This window comes from Microtus pennsylvanicus, chromosome 22, assembly GCF_037038515.1.
Source record: "Microtus pennsylvanicus isolate mMicPen1 chromosome 22, mMicPen1.hap1, whole genome shotgun sequence".
Taxonomy (NCBI): domain Eukaryota; kingdom Metazoa; phylum Chordata; class Mammalia; order Rodentia; family Cricetidae; genus Microtus; species Microtus pennsylvanicus.
In genome coordinates this window covers 30,059,378-30,077,147 of record NC_134600.1, presented here as the reverse complement: position 1 = coordinate 30,077,147, position 17,770 = coordinate 30,059,378, and the positions used below count along the sequence as shown (strand labels likewise).

Below are 17,770 nucleotides of genomic sequence, written 5' to 3'. Positions count from 1 at the left end.
TATGCCCTTTTAAAGAACAAATAAAACAAATGTTTATTTTACCTTCTTGCATTTTTAAGAAAGGCATCCATTCCTGTGACCTTTATTATGTATGTTGCTTAACTTTTTTCTGCTTTTCACTACTTGTAAAATTACTAATTATTTTTCTGTCAGAGTACTACCAATTTATTGGCTGCGTTTTCAGTATACTTGGTCATACTAAAAATGTGGGCATGAACTCATATAAATATGAGCTCCATAATAATATCTATATTACTTATCTTGATACATTTAACAAAATCAACATCCCAACTAAATTCTGTATTTCTGGTGTTTTATCTTCTCAAGAAATTTTTTTATAGTTTCTTGTTATTCATTTATATATAAACACACAGAACTACAATAAAGTAAAATTAATGTTGTGGCGGTATGGTCCAATGTTTATGAAGGTCCCTTTCATCCTATTTCACGCCTACACCTCCTCTCACCTAGAGCAACGGAATAAAAAGCAGTAAAAATTTCTAGTCATTCATGGGTTCTTGATATGTGATTTAGGAACTATTGTTAGGTGGTCTAATAGGGCCTCTGGCAATTGCTTCCCTCTCCCTTGGTGGTTCCATGCTTCTTCTCCCAGATGAAAAGCTCTTTAGCCCCAGGTTCACATCTTAGGTTGACTTGTGAACCTATTGTGTTTTGACTTCACTTTCTGAGTCCCATGATTCTTTCCTTCGTTTATTTGCCTGATCAATGTTTTCAAGCCAATTTACCCAAGTCCAAGGTAAAGTAATGTGTATTTTAAAATTAGGTGTCATGTTTTTTGCTTGTCATAGACGTAAGAGTATTTAATGAGTATTTGTTTGTTAAAACTAGGACCTCAGCACACTAAGGTTTAAAGACATTGAAAACAAGTTTTGGTAGTTTTATACTTAAGGCCAGTGGATGTTGCTAGTCCTATGAAATTAATTGAATAAATTCCCAGGGTTGACCAAATCAAATGATGTGAATGGTTCATTGGAGACCCACAACTATGACTAGAAAAGAACAAATATATCCACTGATGGGGAATCACGTGTTCACTTTCAGAAGGAAAGCTCATTAATAAGACTATCATCATATGTTCAGAACTACACGGTCACTGGTTGCGACTCTACAAGCATAGCAGAGACTTCTGACAATAATCTTAAATGCTTACAAAATATTTGAAATTACACATATAATCATTCTAAGAAGATGAGGAAACTCCCCCAAAGCATTTTGATTTTCACAAAGAATATCCCCACCACACATAACAGGCACTGTTGAAAGGTGAACATTTTCAATAGCCTGAATATTGACTTTCTTAGACTGTTTTGGGACGGGGAAGTATTTACTCTGTTCACATGATTGTACTGTCAATTTTCCTATAATTTCAAACTGCCAAGGGTTTTATTTTTTAAATATGACTTTTTATTTTTACACAAATACATTGATTGAAGAATGTAAAATTTTAATTTATTAACCATGTACACCCAATATTAAGACAACTCCAATCCCCAAATGGCCATTTAGTTTGTCTTGCTTTCGATTTTACTTTGCTTAGGGCCCTGTACTTTTCAGAATAGAGCATACTAAACCCCTTCTGATAAAACTGGTTGTTTATTTGGGCCAGAAAAAAAAATGAGACATTGGTTATCTACTAACATGTGTAACCATCAATTCTCCTCTTTCCCAGAATCCAACCTCTTCCAACCAGCCACCCACTACCACCTCTCCAAGAAAGCAACTCCCACGCCATGGAACACCCCACAGTGAGCTTTATTGATAGTGGTATCTCCAGAAGCCATGTGTGGATGTAGCTTCAGACTTTCTTCAGACAACTGGGCCACACCAAGAAACTATCAAGCCTATCTCTTATCTCTTATGTAAGACTGTGTCTGCACAATCTCCTCTTCAATCACTCTAAATCACCCTTACTTTGCTAATTTGGAGGAAGGATATGTCCTATACTATCTACTTCTGAACCTAAAATGCATACTTCAAATCTTAGTGTCAAAAAAAATTGTTTGGAAGTTGCAAATTGCACTTAAAACCAGTAATCAGTTGTCAAGTAAGCAACTGTCCAGAGTTAAAAAATGTTGATGTTTGTTTGAGTTTAGGTATAATCTTCAAAACTGTATAGTAAGGAGATGGGCGAGGTTTTATACTCCAGCCTGACTCATAGTGAATCTCAGGCTAGTCTGGATTATATGGTTTCTCTGCAGGACCTAGACTCAAAAAATCTATATTAAAAAAAAGGGTAAAAATAAAAGTAACCCAAAGTGCTTAGTAACCTTTCTTTCTTGGCTGCTAAGAACAGTAGAGCTGATGCTCAACCAAGGGAACTGTAAGAAAATAAACTAACATAACACTTGCGCTTGCTAAGATTTCTTGCTACAAATCTGTTATTTGGCATTGGGCTGATTTGGAGTAATCTGTCTAAGGCCCCCTTTCAGATCTCCTTGCCTGCAACTAAACTCCAGAAGGAGAGAAGAATTCCATTGGCTTCCTGTATGACCCTTGCTGTTCCATATCTTAGTTCAAGCATAACTCTTATAAAAATATCTGAAAATTTCTTTAGGGACACTTTTGTCACCTTTGATTGAGATACCTGTAGATAAACACTCAGCCTCCTCTGGAGAGCTATGGCTTGCTGCCACTTGGGCTTTGTTCAGTGGAAGCAGCATCATGTAGGTCAAGAATGTCAACCTTGTTCCTGCTACCAGTTCTAGCTATGTTTAACAATTTATAAGATGTTCAGCGATAACAAAGAAGTAAATCACAATTGTTTAGAATGAGAAAGTTTGATTTCAAAGGAACTATTGCATTTAGAATATGCAATAGTTCACAGCCACAGACAAGGGTTATAGAGATAGCTTCGAGCTGTGTGCACAGCATCCCACCCCCTGACACCCGATTATTACCCACAGAACAGGGTAGAACAGTTGAATGTCTACTTCATCCACTTCCTGTGATAAAGCAAGAAATGGATGATGTGACACTTTGTACAGCATTAAGAACTGTCTAAATCGACTGTTATTTTCAGAATGCAATGGGATTCTATGATCTACATTGGGAGGACTAAAAATGACAGGATTTTATTCAAGCTCATAAAAGTCCAACCTCGACCTCTGTGGAAAGTAGAGGAGCAAGCAGGGTCTGGCTAGCTGGTTGTATATTCACAATTCTGGTCAGTTTACTCACCAGACCAATGAAATCATATTTAATTTACATAAATTTAATTCTATAATATGTTTATGATAAAGACCGGGCAGAATTATTATTTACTTGTATTATATAACACTTATAGATAGATACAGGGAAAGCATATGTATATTTTAGAAAACAGAGTTTAGTCATGGATTAGGACAAAATAAATAAGAAAAATACAGTTACTTAGCTTTTCTTCTGATTTGAAATCAATAAAGAGTGACTTCTAATTCAATTATAGTACTTTAAATGTAAATATATATTTGAGTCTTATTCAAATAAAATGAGCTAAATAATTTTATACAATTTTTAAGAACAAGTCTATGATTAAAATATTACAATATTACAAATAATTATATAGTAATAACTAAATCGCAATATAAAAAAGAAGGCAAAAATATGACTGTTTTGACATTTAAAGTCAGTATAGTATCTCAAGTAAGACGATGAGTAGCTAGAGATAAACCCCAGTTATTTGATAGCACAAAAGGTATGAAGGAGAATTGCTTTTCCTTATCTTTTAGGGGGTAATGGAGTCTCACTACGTAGCCCTGGCTGTCCTGGAGCTCACTGCCTATGTGTCGGTCGGGATTAAAGCATGGGGAACTATGCCTGGGGAAGCAGTCGCATTTTAAGCATGTTGAGAATTTTCTAGGAAGACGAACAAGGAAGAGAAAATTGCTCCCTGGGGTCAGCCTTTAAACGGAGCTGAAACACAGGCAGTGAGCGTTGTGCTTTGGCTATCTGCTTGCTTAGCCATCTGGAAATCTAAAGAGGCCCGCAGTGATTGCCTCTCTGCTGCCCCAAGCATCTATTGCACTCACATATCTGGTATGTGTGAGGCACAGTAGATGCTTTGAATTTTCTAAGAACAAACCGAAATTTTATAAGAGAACGAAAGGCACAGGTTTGGCTTATGGAAGACTACACAAAATTGAGTATTTCAGGAGTAGAAATTATTTAAGAAAAATGCCAACTTTAGATTAGTTAGTTTATGTGATTATGAATTAAATTGGAGAAAAAATTTAAAGCAACACTAGTTTGGTACCTGTCATGGGCAGTGACTCTTACTTGTGTGAAAACTCCAGATGTTGGGGTCAAGAGAGTCACAGTTATCAGTTTTCTCCATTCCTACTTTAGCTGTGACACCAAAGTTAAGTGCACATTCAAAGGAAGGGCTAGTGGGATCTACCTTCCTCTCTGCAAACACCTGAAAAGGCTGTCAACTAGGCCAGACAAGGGGGTGGAGGGAGTCAGGAGCAGTGAAAGTGGTACCTACTAGGCCAACTCCATCAATCATTTATGTTTCCATGTGAGCTCTGCTTGAGTTTGTAAAGCTTTCCCTTCTGACTTAAGTTATTTCCAGTGTGAAACTCTGTTATGCTCCCAAATGTTTTTGTCCCCATAGCTCTAACTAGCATGTATCGGTGGCCATATCTTCCTTCAAGGGACTAAATGATAAACAATAAAACCCAAACCGACACACTGATTTTATGATGTATCATATAACAATGGCTCAGAACCCAGTAGTTTATGAATGAAATAAAGAGACTTTATTTATTACACAGGCACTTGGATATTCACATGCCCAACACAGCTGATACACTTAACAGCTAAGGAAACACGCACAGATGTCTGCTTGTAGGCTCAGGAGAGAATGTTCTCTGTGCCACGGTGAATGAGTGCATTAACAATTGTTCCTTCGCTTTCCTCTAAAGCATTTCCAAAAGTTACACGACAAGTATTAGGCAACAAAAAACTGATCTACATTCCAACTGGTAGGCTAACTCGAATTGTGAGCAGTGTAAACTTTTATCACAATGCAACATAGTTTGTAGTCATGCTTGAACAGGTTAGGTTAGTAGCATGCATTCCATTGTGCGATATGAATACTGTTAAACTATTTTCCAACAAAAGTCAAAAGACGCCCTGCATAGAAAAATACAAATCACTGTAGTCAATATATCGTGAGACCGATCTTGGGACTTACATGAATGGTGATGAAATCCTAAAATGCCATGCCCACAAAAGCACATTAAAAATGGGATAAACAGATTTCATTAGACAATCCCTAAAAATTAAGGATGAGAGCCTTAACATTTGGGGGGGGGCATTCTTGCTGTGTGCTTTGAACAGGGCCTTTCTGCTCACCTCCTTCTGGCTTGACTGGTCCATCGGACATCACCTTCCTGAGGGCTAGCTGGCTTTGGTCCTGGTTGCCATTGGCTGGTGGAGGCAGAGTACCAGACTGAGTTCTTTGCATGGGGAGGACGCCTGCTATGCTGTGTCTGTGCTGCTTCCTGGCATGATTACACGGCCCGCTTTTGGGTGCCGCTGTGGCAGTGCGGGTGAAATGGAAAGCCAGAGTGTATCCTCAGATGGAACCAGCTTCAATGTTACTCATGCAAACACAAGTGTGCTTTGGTTTGGTTGAAACCATGTTTCCGAAGGCCAAAATGACACCACATGCACAGCACTGAAGGGGTTAAAAACTGGCTGTTTCCTTGGAAATGATGACCAGAGAGATGAGGGAAACAACAAGCTGCCTCTACTCCCCGGCGGACGCTTCTTGGAGGTGGCAGCACACCTCAGCCATGAAACATCTGCACTTGGGTTCTTATAGAGTTGTATCAGAAGATGTCACATGTGAAAACTCATCAATTAGGAGGAGTCAACGGCTAGACTCTAATGGACTAACAGCTACTAGACATAGCACTTCTTGACTTTGAAACCAGTTCACTGGTTAGAAAAAAAAATAATCTGCAGATGCTGCTATTCTGTACAAAGTGTGACCCAACAGAATGGACCAGATTGTGCCCCTTAATGAGATCACGTTGTCTCACCACATAAACCTATATGCATATGAAAAATACGTATTTTTGAGAATACGGATTTCTGCACGTTCTTCAGGAGACTATGAGGTTCACATATTAGCTCCTTTCTTCACACATCCTGTTATCAAACATTGCTTCAAATGGCTTTTTACCCTGGGTTCTAGAATTTGACTATTGGTCTCCTTAAGTATCTGCTTAAATGCTGAGTGTTTCCTGGTCCAAGTACCCCATTATTGACCTTACTTAAATATGTATGTGTGTCCCCATGCTTGCTTTTGTGGGGATAATGCTGGAAAACTGGCAGTCCCTTGTGCTTGTAGTTCCTGGATTCTAAAGGAGAAGGACGTGCACACAAACACACACACAACACTGCTTTGCCTGCAAACTTACAGACATGACCACCAAGTACTATGAGCCAGGTCGGAGAGATGGTGGGAACAAAGGAGAAACAGCCAGTTTTGTCTACGTAAATTAAAAGAAAAAGAAAAAAAGTAAAGGGGGGGGAGCATATTTATGTATTGATACTGTTCTTACACAGACAAAAGGACAGAGAACAGAGTGAGCAGGGGATGCCAAAAAGACAGAAAGCAAACAGGGAAGGACAGCAGGAGAGAAAGGCAACAGATGAACATTAAGCTGCCATGCTGAGGAATTTATTTGCGTCTTTTACTTGGTTGAATGCGGAGTTGTTGCACGGCAGCTTCGGCCGCGGCTATGGCAGCCCCTGCGTCTTCCAGGTGGGTTTGAGTGACACTGGTTTTGCTTTGACTGCGAGATGGTCCATGAGATCGGAGATGGCCTTCGGATGATGATTTTGAGCTACCAGGACTACTGTGGGATTTCTCAATGGTGGGAACTTGCATGTCTGGTTACAAAAGGATAAAACATGAGTTAAAGTTGTTCCCCGGGTCCCCCCTCCCCCACTGTTAAAGTCTAGTCCACACATAACTTGAAACTGTCTAAGATGGACATTCATGTTTTTCTTCACGGGTCAGTTATGCAACTTCACACCATACAGTAATGCAATTAAGATTTGGAAAGCCATTCAGGAAAGGAAGTAAGGGGAATGGAGACTAGTGAAGGGGCTCATTCATCACGAATGAGTTGTAAGAAGCCTCAGGCAATGGATGCCTGCCTCAGTTGCCCCTTCCCCAGCAGCTCTGCTCTTTCTCATAGAGGTTGGTAAGACAATGGATTTCCTCAGTTGCAGGACCAGATTAGAAGGTATTGTCAACTCATTGTCTCAGGAAACTGAGAAGGTATGGGTGCAGAGCAAGAGGGAGAATGAGATCTTTATGCTAATCATCTTTCAGGAGGTTGAGAATGGCAAAGTTGAAATGGTTACGTGGAATCCAAACCCAATACAAAACACAGACATAAATCATCTTCTGTTTTCTGAAGTCAGCCTGGTTTCTGTAGTCAGTGGTTCTCAGTTGCATTAACTCCATGGCCTCTGAGACGTGACCTCGGCTTCTCCTCCTCTAGAGTATTTTCACACAATCTGTCCTCATCTGATGTACACAAAAGCACTCTCAGAAGAAAGGAGTGCTCACTAATTGCCTTTAATCCTTATAAATAAGTAATGTATCTGGTCACCACATGTTTATCATATATAGATTGATAAATTTATCAATTACGAGGAGGATTAGTCTTATGCTGTAGAACTGTTGTTAAAAAATAACAGGAAAACTCTTTCCAATAAAAATAAGGCTGGGCAGCAAGGGCACATGCCTTTAATCCCAGCACTTGGGAGGCAGAAGCAGGAGGATCTCTGTGAGTTTGAGGCCAGACTGGTCTACGAGAGTTAGTTCCAGGGAAGCTAGGGCTGTTACACAGAGAAACCTTGTCTTGAAAAAAAAATGCTGTGCATAGTGCTAGATCCCATGTGTAATATCATGATTCAAATTAAAAATTAATTGGAACCCAACATCCAGGGAAGACTTGAGGAATTTGAATTGCCTTTTGTCTTGATGACATGAGAAAAATGCTCTTCATAGGATAAGTAAAAATACGATGCAAATTTTGTTTGTAGACTGACTGTATGAGAATTCAGAGATCCAAACCTTTAAAAGAAATATAACTAACACTGATGATGGCCATGCTTTTTCATCAACATACTAGAAGAAATTTTATATTGTTTGATGAAATAACTCAGTGAATTTTCTAAGATCCCATTAGAATGGATACAACTATCTTATGTAGTCCAATCTCATTTTTACAAAATAAGGCAATGACAATGGTGAAGCTACCACTTAAGTCTGTGCTGATATGTGTTCACAGCGCCTTTCTTCCTAAGTTAAAACACTCTTTTCATGATGTCACATTAATTTTCCCACAGAACTGAAATTGACAATGTATATTACGCATAGAGCGACTCAAAGTCAAGAAGGTACTGACTGACCAAACAGACAAACGACCACGTTCTACTTGAAATGTCTCCTACCCTTGGATGGGTCGGGGAAGACACCATGGCTTCTGCTTTTGATGACAGAGGGCTTTGGAGACTGCTGGCTGCTTTGACTGGAGTGAGACTTGCCGTGGTCAATGCTCTCGGTCTGTTCCTTCAGTGGATACCACCGAGGAGTGTTGTCCAGGTGAGACGTGCTGGATAGATCAATCAACACCTGGAAAGGATAAGGAAGAAGGAAAGAACATGGATTGAGCTCATAATAGGCTTAGTTTTCCCACAACCTAAAACACACTAAGGATGTAACCAGATGGATAAACACCACCTTAAGGGTGGGGACGCTACCTTCCTCACTTCACTTCACTTACTGACTAGTTCTTCCTCAGTTATGATACTGAGATGCGTAATAAATGTGTGGCTAAACTAAACTACATAATTTCTTTGACTCTTCCCTAATTTACTCGGGTAGCATGAAAAGATCAGAGTCATAAGCCAACCATTTTATGAAACACAAGTTGGCTTGGGTTGTTCTTTTATTTATTTATTAAAAAAGAAAACAAACTATCCTTTTTCATTATACACACCAATCCAAGTTCCCACTCCTTGCCCTCCCCCCATTCCCTCCTACTTCCCCACCCCACCCCCATCCACTCTTCAGAGAGGGTGAGGCACAGTGCTTTGGGGAAGGTCCAATGCCCTCCCTACAATGTTCTATAAAGTAATTTTTACTTTAGGAGAAATGTATGATTTTAACGGGAAGATGGACAAGATCAAAGAATGAAAAGAACAAGTAATTTGCCATTATCAGCTTATTTTTCCAATCTAAAACACACTTTAGTGTTTTAAATACCAGTTGCTGATGGGTCATGGCTTACCTAGCACCCCTCCTTTCCTAATGGGACGCACACAAATACTGTGTTTTTACAGCCACTGGCTTCTTAGATTTAATGAGTAATAAATGATATAGATATATGACCTAGGGTCGTATAAACAAGAGTAAATTAGAAGGACTTCAGAAAGCCAATGTTTTGAAATTTGACAGTAAACCAAATACAACCCTATTATTTAGAATAATTCTGCATACAATCAACTTTAGTTTTAGTGGCTGAATTAGGAAAGAATCTGAAAGGAAGGCTTCCGTGATGTGGATTGGATGGAAAAGAGGTAGCATATCTTCAACCCAAAGAAGCTCTCATTACAGAGACAACACACGTAAGACAGACAGTCCCTACCAAGAAGGGATTGTGTAAGCTTCAGATTTCCTGGAAATCCCATACACAGAGCATGTGTGAGTGTGTACACACATATAATTTAAGTTAAAAGCACTAAATAAACTTCAAAATTTTATAACATTGTTGATGGAAACACCCAAAGGTCTGTTCACTCTTCTAGATTTCATTCTTACATATACATATAGGGTTTTTAACAAATTTACATAATAATTATTTTAAGTATCTTCTTGTCTACTTAGTTTTAACTTTTAAAACCTTTGAAAATCATTACCATAGTATTTAATCATAAACGGCAATGAGAAATATTACATGGAAGGAGAAGGGATTCAAGAAACTGATTTTGCAACAAAGACACATGCTCAACTATGTTCATAGCAGCATTGTTTGCCATATCCAGAATCTGGAAACAACCTAAACGCCCCTCAACCGAAGAATGGATAAGGAAAATGTGGTGCATTTACACAATGGAGTACTACACAGCAGAAAAAAAGTGACATCTTAAATTTTGTAGGAAAATGGATGGAGCTAGAAAACATCATTTTGAGTGAGGTGACCCAGACCCAGAAAGACAATTATCACATGTACTCACTCATAAGTGGTTTTAAAACATTTAAGCAAAGAAAACCAGCCCAAAAATCACAATCCCAAAGAATTTAGACAACAATGAGGACCCTAAGAGAGACATACATGGATCTAATCTACATGGGAAGTAGAAAAATCAATATCTCTGGAGTAAATTTGGAGCATGGGGACCTTGGGGGAGGATTGAAGGGGAGGGGAGAACCAGGGAGGGGAACAGAGAAAAACATAGAGCTCAATAAAAATCAATAAAAGAAGATGTTGCATTTAAAAATTCCAGCTTAGTTTTTATTTTTTTTGTTTCAGATATCATTTGTAATCACATTGTGATTTTTTATTTTCCTGCTAAAACACTATTTATTTAATCTTAACTAAATTAAAAAGTGCATCAAATGGTGACTGGAAAATCACTTCTCAAGTTTCTATTCAAAGAGTAACTCAGGAAACTAACTTACCGGCCAAGAGATGGTGATCAGGAACGGCTATTGTGTGAACTCAAGAAGTTTTTCATCTTCCATCCTTCTTTAACTTGTTGCATAGGGTGACAGTATAAAAAAGGACGGACTTACCTCCCCAAGGAAGTCGTTGGAAGAGAATCTATCATAATCCCAAACTGTCACCTCCAATGTCTTCTTCATGAGCTGCGTTCGGATACAGTTATCATCAACCACATTCCTCCAACATGCATTTCTATACATTTCTAAATGATTCTTGCCTGGATACTTAAGACTCTGTGTTAAATGTTGTGTGGAATTATAATGATTAAATTGTAGTTCAGTCTAGCGTTTGATTCTAGGAGACCTCATTACTTTGTGAAAAAACTGGCCATACTTATTTCCCGTTGTTTTGTCTTTACTCATTTAACAAAAAGCAGACGATCCTCTCTAAATATATGAAAGCCATGAATCCAAAACATTTAGATTTTTCTTTATCCCAATCATTGCCAAAAATGAAGCATTTTTACTTCTGCAGAATTTAAGTTACTTTAAAGAACTCAGATTAATATTCACTTATAACTTCATATTCATAACCACCTTTCAGAGAACAAACCAGAACCTCATTTTGAAAGATTGTTTACTGTAAATGATCTTATTTGGATGGCTTTCTTTCTCTTTTTGTTCTTGTTTTGTTTCTTGAGACACGGTTTCTCTGTGTCATCCTGGCTGTTCTGGAACACACTTTGAACTCACAGAGCTCTGCCTGCCTCTACCTCCTGAGTGCTGGCATTAAACAGATACTATTCCTGTTTATGGAAGTTATGGAATTCATATTCTTTTAAATTAAAAAAAATACACACTAACATCATTTTGCCTTGAACCACTTATTTTTGGTTTTGATGTCTTACGGAAGTCATCATTACATCATCTTCACAAAATTTTATATTTTCCTCTTGGGAAATGTCAATTTACATAAATGAAACCCTACAGCATAAATGGGTAGAATAAATAACACATTTCATCTTAGTTTTTCTTGGTGTTCCTTCTGAAAACCAAATACCAGCAGTTGAAAATATTTCCTAAAATGTGTAAATCTGATCGAATCTATTGAAAATGTTCCATTTTAAAATATTCTAAGAGCCTTGCTTCACTAACCCATTTCTTCATGTTTGGGCTACTTTGTTAAATATGAGCCTTTGTTTTCACCTTACCTTTGAGCTTCTCTCACTGATTATCGCTGAATATATTTCTCCTGTCTTCAATGAGCTCCCACTGTGTTTGGAAAACCTTGATATTGGCCCTGACCTTCCATAGCGTTGTCGTCACTACACTTCCGTCAGCCTACATCTGTCATTTATCAGATGATGATTACATACCTGCTCCATGGAGATACTTTTATAAATCACTGTTTGATTCCATTCGGGATTGAGACTTTTCTGGACATATTTAGTTCTCCTCTTGTACTCAGCACTGAATTGGAAGAGAAAAAGAAGAGGTGTTTTTTTTTTTAAATTTACATTTTACCTTATCTGATGACTTCCTGGTCAAACTAAAGGGCATGTAACATTTGCCAGATCTTTGGCTTCACATCGCTGTATAATCATTGCACCTTGAAACTCAATTTTAAGCTGAACACACAATGGCATCTTGAAAATATATCGGGTGTCTTGATTTCGCTTGCACTACTGAGTATGAGTATGCTTTTAAAGAAATTCCTGTAGGACTTTGGACGATACTTTAGAAATTTTACTTTTTCCTATATGTGGAAGATACTTAAATTAAGTATATAATAACATTAATATCTTTTTGGTTCATAAATAATAGTATAGTCTTTAACTTTCTGAGAGTTTGACCTCTAATCCTGTCAGCAAAACTAAATTGTCTCCCCCACCCTCCCGCCTAAAAGGCAGTGAATGAAGAAAAGGGCATGAAGGCGCAAGAGTGTGAGTCCAGAATTTGCAGGCACAAACCAGAGCTCAGCTTCCCCGGCTACATAGCTACTTTGGATTCAGTTTGGGCTACATTAGACCCTATTTTCTCTTGTCGTTAAAAAAGAAAGAAAAGGTAAAGCAATCATTACATTTACAGGGAAAAGAAAGGCAAGTGGCTCTTACGTCAGATGAAATTGCAAGAACTTTCCCAAAGGGACATTTGAAACTCCCTTTAAAGTATGACATTTACCATGGTTATGAAGCAGGTTGAAATGCCTTATGCCACTAAGTTACGTTAAAATGGAAACTAAGTTAAATCTTTCATTCATTGTAAATTGGGCATTTCACTGAATCCCCAATTCTCCCATTGTCTCTAAGCAATTATTAGCTGCTTATGTAGTATACATACACTTAACAACTTACACAGAAAACCTATCCAAATCAAACATCATAGCAGATTCACAGCTGGCATGGACTAGTGACCGAAGTTGGAACTAGGCAACTGCTGTCCGTGTTTAACATTGTTGATCCCACAGGCAAGGCCTTTCCTTACCTTCACCTTTTCCTGGCTTTCCCATCTTAGTTTGTATCTCAGTGATGAAGTAATATTCTATTTCTGTAGGAGTCCTCCGTTTACTAGGAAGTCCTGGTCTTGCCTAGATTTACTAGCTGCCTTTCCTTAAAGCCAGTCAAGACTCCATACCATGACACTCAAGGAGAATAAAATGTAATTATTCTAGGATAAAGCTTAACATTGTGATTTCTGTAATGTAATATATAGTGAAATTTGAGCTATGGGTTTTGTGCCTCACCAAACCTCATATTTCACCCGTGAGAAACTGATTCTAGCGCCTCCCATTTCTAACCATCCCATTTGAGTGTACAAAAATAAGAACAGGATTTAATGTTTGTCACTCAAGATAAATTACAGACACTTTGGAAGAAATTTTTACACAACAATTTTAACAAACAGAATTCTCATGGAATTATGCTTGTATATTTATCTCGTCTAACATTTTGTCCCTACCTCATGAAACTTACTATACATACACACCCAGGATATTTCAACTCTACTAATTCTGCTTCTACGCCAGAGAATTTCTCCCACTTGTACAAAAGAAATTTATTCAAAAACATTAACCACAGAATTATCTCTACCAAAGTTAATAAATGAATAAGTATGCGCTCATATATTCAATCAATGAAATATTAAGCAACAGGATGAATTAAATCAAATTCTTAAAAATGATTTTGTTTAAAGTTTTTGCAGAAAGATAAATAGGTCACTGTTAAGTTATTAGGTGAATTTAAAATTGTTAAGTCATTTTCTAAATTACCACATACATTTGTGTATTAATATCACAGGAACACTTAGGATTTACAAATGCTAAATTCAATTTAGTGGCTATTCTAGGTGGACAAGGGCGTGATTTCTGAAGGCTCCAAATGAATGTATCTTCTACCATGGCAACATCTGAAGCAAGTATAGCCAAATGTTGACAAACTGAGAAAGCAAGCCTTGAAGTATTAGTTAATACTGTTAATAATGTTCAGTAAACTTGAAAGGTTCCAAGTTCAAAACTGTAAAGTTCTTACCAGAGTATGTCCTTTTACATTGTGCTTGCTGTTTATTTTTGATGATGTCATGGGAACAACTGACGTGAGACTTTCAGGCTAACAGCTGACCTGTGTAGCACTTGGGATTCATAACTGTCGCTCTAGACAGGGGTACTTAAGCAAGGCACAGACTAACATAGTTTTAAATCTCTGTGTGGCTCAGATATAATTTTCAAGATGGAATCATAGGAACACCACAGTAAAGATAAAACCCAAAATTTGATGTTCATGAGTAAAATTATTTTCGTTTTAAAAGAGAGAATTTTCATAATTTTTAAGACGAGCCTGAAGCCAATTGCAAACATTTCTTTATTAAAATACAGCTATGCTGAAATCATCCGTAGTGCTGTCCTCTTCCAAAAGATTTGTTAATTGAATAAATTGAATAAATAATAAATAATAAAAATTTCACATCCACATTTAGTAATTCTTGTCACTTTTACAAATATAAAAATCACCGAATACCAGTACAAATGAAACTGGCCTTACCTTATGATTCTGTGTTTTATTCCTACTTGAAGTATTTTATGAAGTAGCCACATTGAAATAATAACTACATTAAGTTCTGGCTGCTTCCTGGCAAGAGCTCTAACTACGTTTTTTGTGTTTACCCACTTAATCTTCAAAGCTTCCTTACCAAACAGGTTCTATTTATTATCTTATTTAATAGGTAAGATTGACTGAAACTTGAACTCTATGTCTTGGGGGAATTAAGAAGTGCTAGTAAGGCTACAAGGGTTAGGATTTAAGTTAAAAAAATCCTTATTCTTAACTCTTAAATATGTTACATGAAATTAACTTAATAAAGCTATTTAAAAGCATCACTCACTCATTTTTTTTAAACAGGCTTTATTAGAATTGCCTAGAGATATTCTGAATCTAATGCAACTACTGTGTGACAATTAGGGACAAATGATTACAGGCGTTTATCTTTTAACAGAGTCAGATGTAATCTCAAACGGAATAGATTAAATATATCAATAGAGTATCTTCATCTTATTGAATTTGACCCTCCAATTCTGTCCAGACTTAACCCCCTTTCCACAGTTTTCTTCTTCTTTTTTTTTTTAAAAAGAAAACCATTTTTATTATCAATGGCTAGTTCTTCTACAGAGCATCTACATAACATCTCTTTCATGTATTAATAAATTAAAAAATAACAGCAAGCTTAGGCACAAAAGTAGACAGGAGAAACATAAGAAAGTCTATGTATGAGACTTTATGCCACCTTAAACTTTTACATATTTGAAAAGTAGAGCTCATGAACTAGCAAATATTGTCCTTCTAAAGTCCTGCCAAGTTTAACGGAAGTGAGTTTCACCTTATTTACAGGCACCACACCAGTATCACTTATCTGATATTTACAAAACAAAATCACAAATTTCCAATAGATTAAAATCAGCTCAACACCCATGCAAGTTAGAATGGTAGCTGTTTGGTGAGCAAAGACCTTACATCAGTATAAGTCTATAAAGTCCCAAACTGGTCCTTTTCAAACTGTATCCATTTTGTGCATTAGCAATGTGAAGCTCAACCCCATTCCTCTTGGCACATGTATTTGTGATCTTATCATTTCATGCTGAGCATTGAGACTCTGAAAAGCTTCTTTTGGCTTTCACATCTTGCCGCTTTCTTCCTAAACTGAGCTCTAGCCAGCCAGCTTCCTCCTCACACTTAATGCCCATGGCTTTCTACATTCCAGAATTCCGTTTTCTCACTCTGGCAGTGGGAGACTTGTTGCCTTCTTTCTTGCCAGAGCCTTTGGCTCCCTTCCTCTTGCTCAGCAAACAGCTGCTGGTTACCTACGCTCGGCACAGCTATGCATATCTGTGCCTGGATGTTGGCTTGCAGGGCCTGTTCTGAGCTTTAACAGCGATCTAAAGAGTCATTTGTGTTCCCAACCACAACAACGCGGCAAGACCGAGGTCAGAAGCCCCAGATTCTTGAACTGCAGCTCGTAAAGCCATTTCTTGTTATTTTTGTTTGCAATCGTATGCTTTTGTTGTTGTTCTCGTAATTTCTTTCCCCTTTACAATCTCTGAAAGTGTCCTAGGTGTACCTTGCTGTCTTTCTGCCTCTGAAGGGAGGTGGACGAGGTGTCCATTTAGACGTCAGCTCCTCGTCTTGGTTTTCCAGTTCTCTTCTGTCTCAGCTTCGGTTCCTTGTTCTAGTGTTGAACTTGTATTTGGATCTCAATTGAATGTGTTCTCTGATTGGTCATTTCCCATCCTTGCTTCTATTCTTGACTTCTCCTTGTCTCTGATTCTGCAATGAGACTTCTTCCTTTCTCATTTCAGTGGACACTTTAATGAGACCTAGATGTTGAGTGGCTTCTGCCTTATCTTCTGTGTGTTGTTTTTTTCAGATGAATTTAGTTGTTCCCTTATTTATCAGAAGAATGCTCTTTACCCTGTGTCCCTCAGACTTGAGTCTTAGAAGATTCATCTTCTTGTCTTTATCCTGAAACAGGGCTTACTATTTCGCTATCTGAGCCTGCAGCACCTTGAGTTCAGCCTCTTTGCCCCTCAGCTCGATCTTTGCTTCTTCTCCAACTGTGTGTTTATATTCACCATTATCTGACTTTCAGTTTCTTTCTACTGACCTTTGTCTTCATCTTGAATAATGATGTTTCCAGAAGAAAGCAATGCAACTCAGTGCTCCTTTTTCTTTCTTTGTCTGGGGCTCTTTTCTGGGGCTATCCATCTTGTTCCGGATACCTAATTAACCTTCATTAGTGAAAATATCCTCTTGATACAGAGGTATAGCAAAACATATTTTGCCTGTCTGTATTTATGCCCTGAGCTATGGAGCATTGGGATTACAGATGCATCAAACCCAGTCTTCAATTGAATTTTGCTAAGAGGCATGAGATAATTTGGAGTCTTGGCTGCTAAGGTAGTACCTCTGCTTGCCACACCCAACAATATAAGCCAATAACTTTGCTACAGACTACTTCATACAACTTTTAAAAACAATCCTATTTTATTACTTGTGAATTCAAATATATATATATAGTATGTTTTGATCAAATCAGATTACCTTCTCTCTGATTCCTCCTTTACCCACTTTTCCAAAATCTATATGCTTAAAAAAAAACACCTCATAGAGTTCACTCAGTGTGGTTTTTATGTGTATGGATGTAGGGCTGTCTGCTGGAGCATGGGAAGCCTCTCAAGGGCTTCTCCCTCCCTCAGAAGCTGTCTTCTCTTGCCCAGCAGCCGCCACTGCAATAATCTCTCAGTTTGGGGTGAGAACTCATAAACACCAGCGACCCACACTGGGCATATGGCTGGTATAATCTTATGCAGGTCTTGTCCTTTTCACAGTATTGATGGCTTCATTTTAGAAGCCAAAGCAGTCCTCTACAAGATCTTTTCTTTCCTAGTTTTTCTTCTTTCCTCTCTCCTTCCTTCAAATAATCAATCAGTCTATGGGCAGCGTGCCATAATATACCAGGCTGGTCTTAAACCTGGGATCCTCTTCAAAAATTTTATTATTAATTTTTTTGCATTTCTGAGGTGCATAGCTG

The 17,770-nt window shown here is 37.9% G+C and overlaps 1 protein-coding gene across 3 annotated transcripts in view; it reads right to left on the bottom strand.

Moving 5' to 3' along the window:
* Window positions 1–17,770, bottom strand: part of Pclo (piccolo presynaptic cytomatrix protein) — a 270,157-nt gene that overhangs the window by 39,854 nt on the left and 212,533 nt on the right. For 2 of the 3 annotated variants that reach the window (XM_075956227.1, XM_075956229.1), the window contains exons 17-21: window positions 12,070–12,163; window positions 10,826–10,897; window positions 8,482–8,662; window positions 6,709–6,903; window positions 5,356–5,430 (exon numbers count right to left, since the gene is read on the bottom strand). In XM_075956227.1, coding sequence (XP_075812342.1) covers window positions 5,356–5,430; window positions 6,709–6,903; window positions 8,482–8,662; window positions 10,826–10,897; window positions 12,070–12,163 — 617 coding nt within the window. The remainder of the gene's footprint in view (window positions 1–5,355; window positions 5,431–6,708; window positions 6,904–8,481; window positions 8,663–10,825; window positions 10,898–12,069; window positions 12,164–17,770) is intronic. The other variant, XM_075956228.1, reaches the window with a different exon arrangement.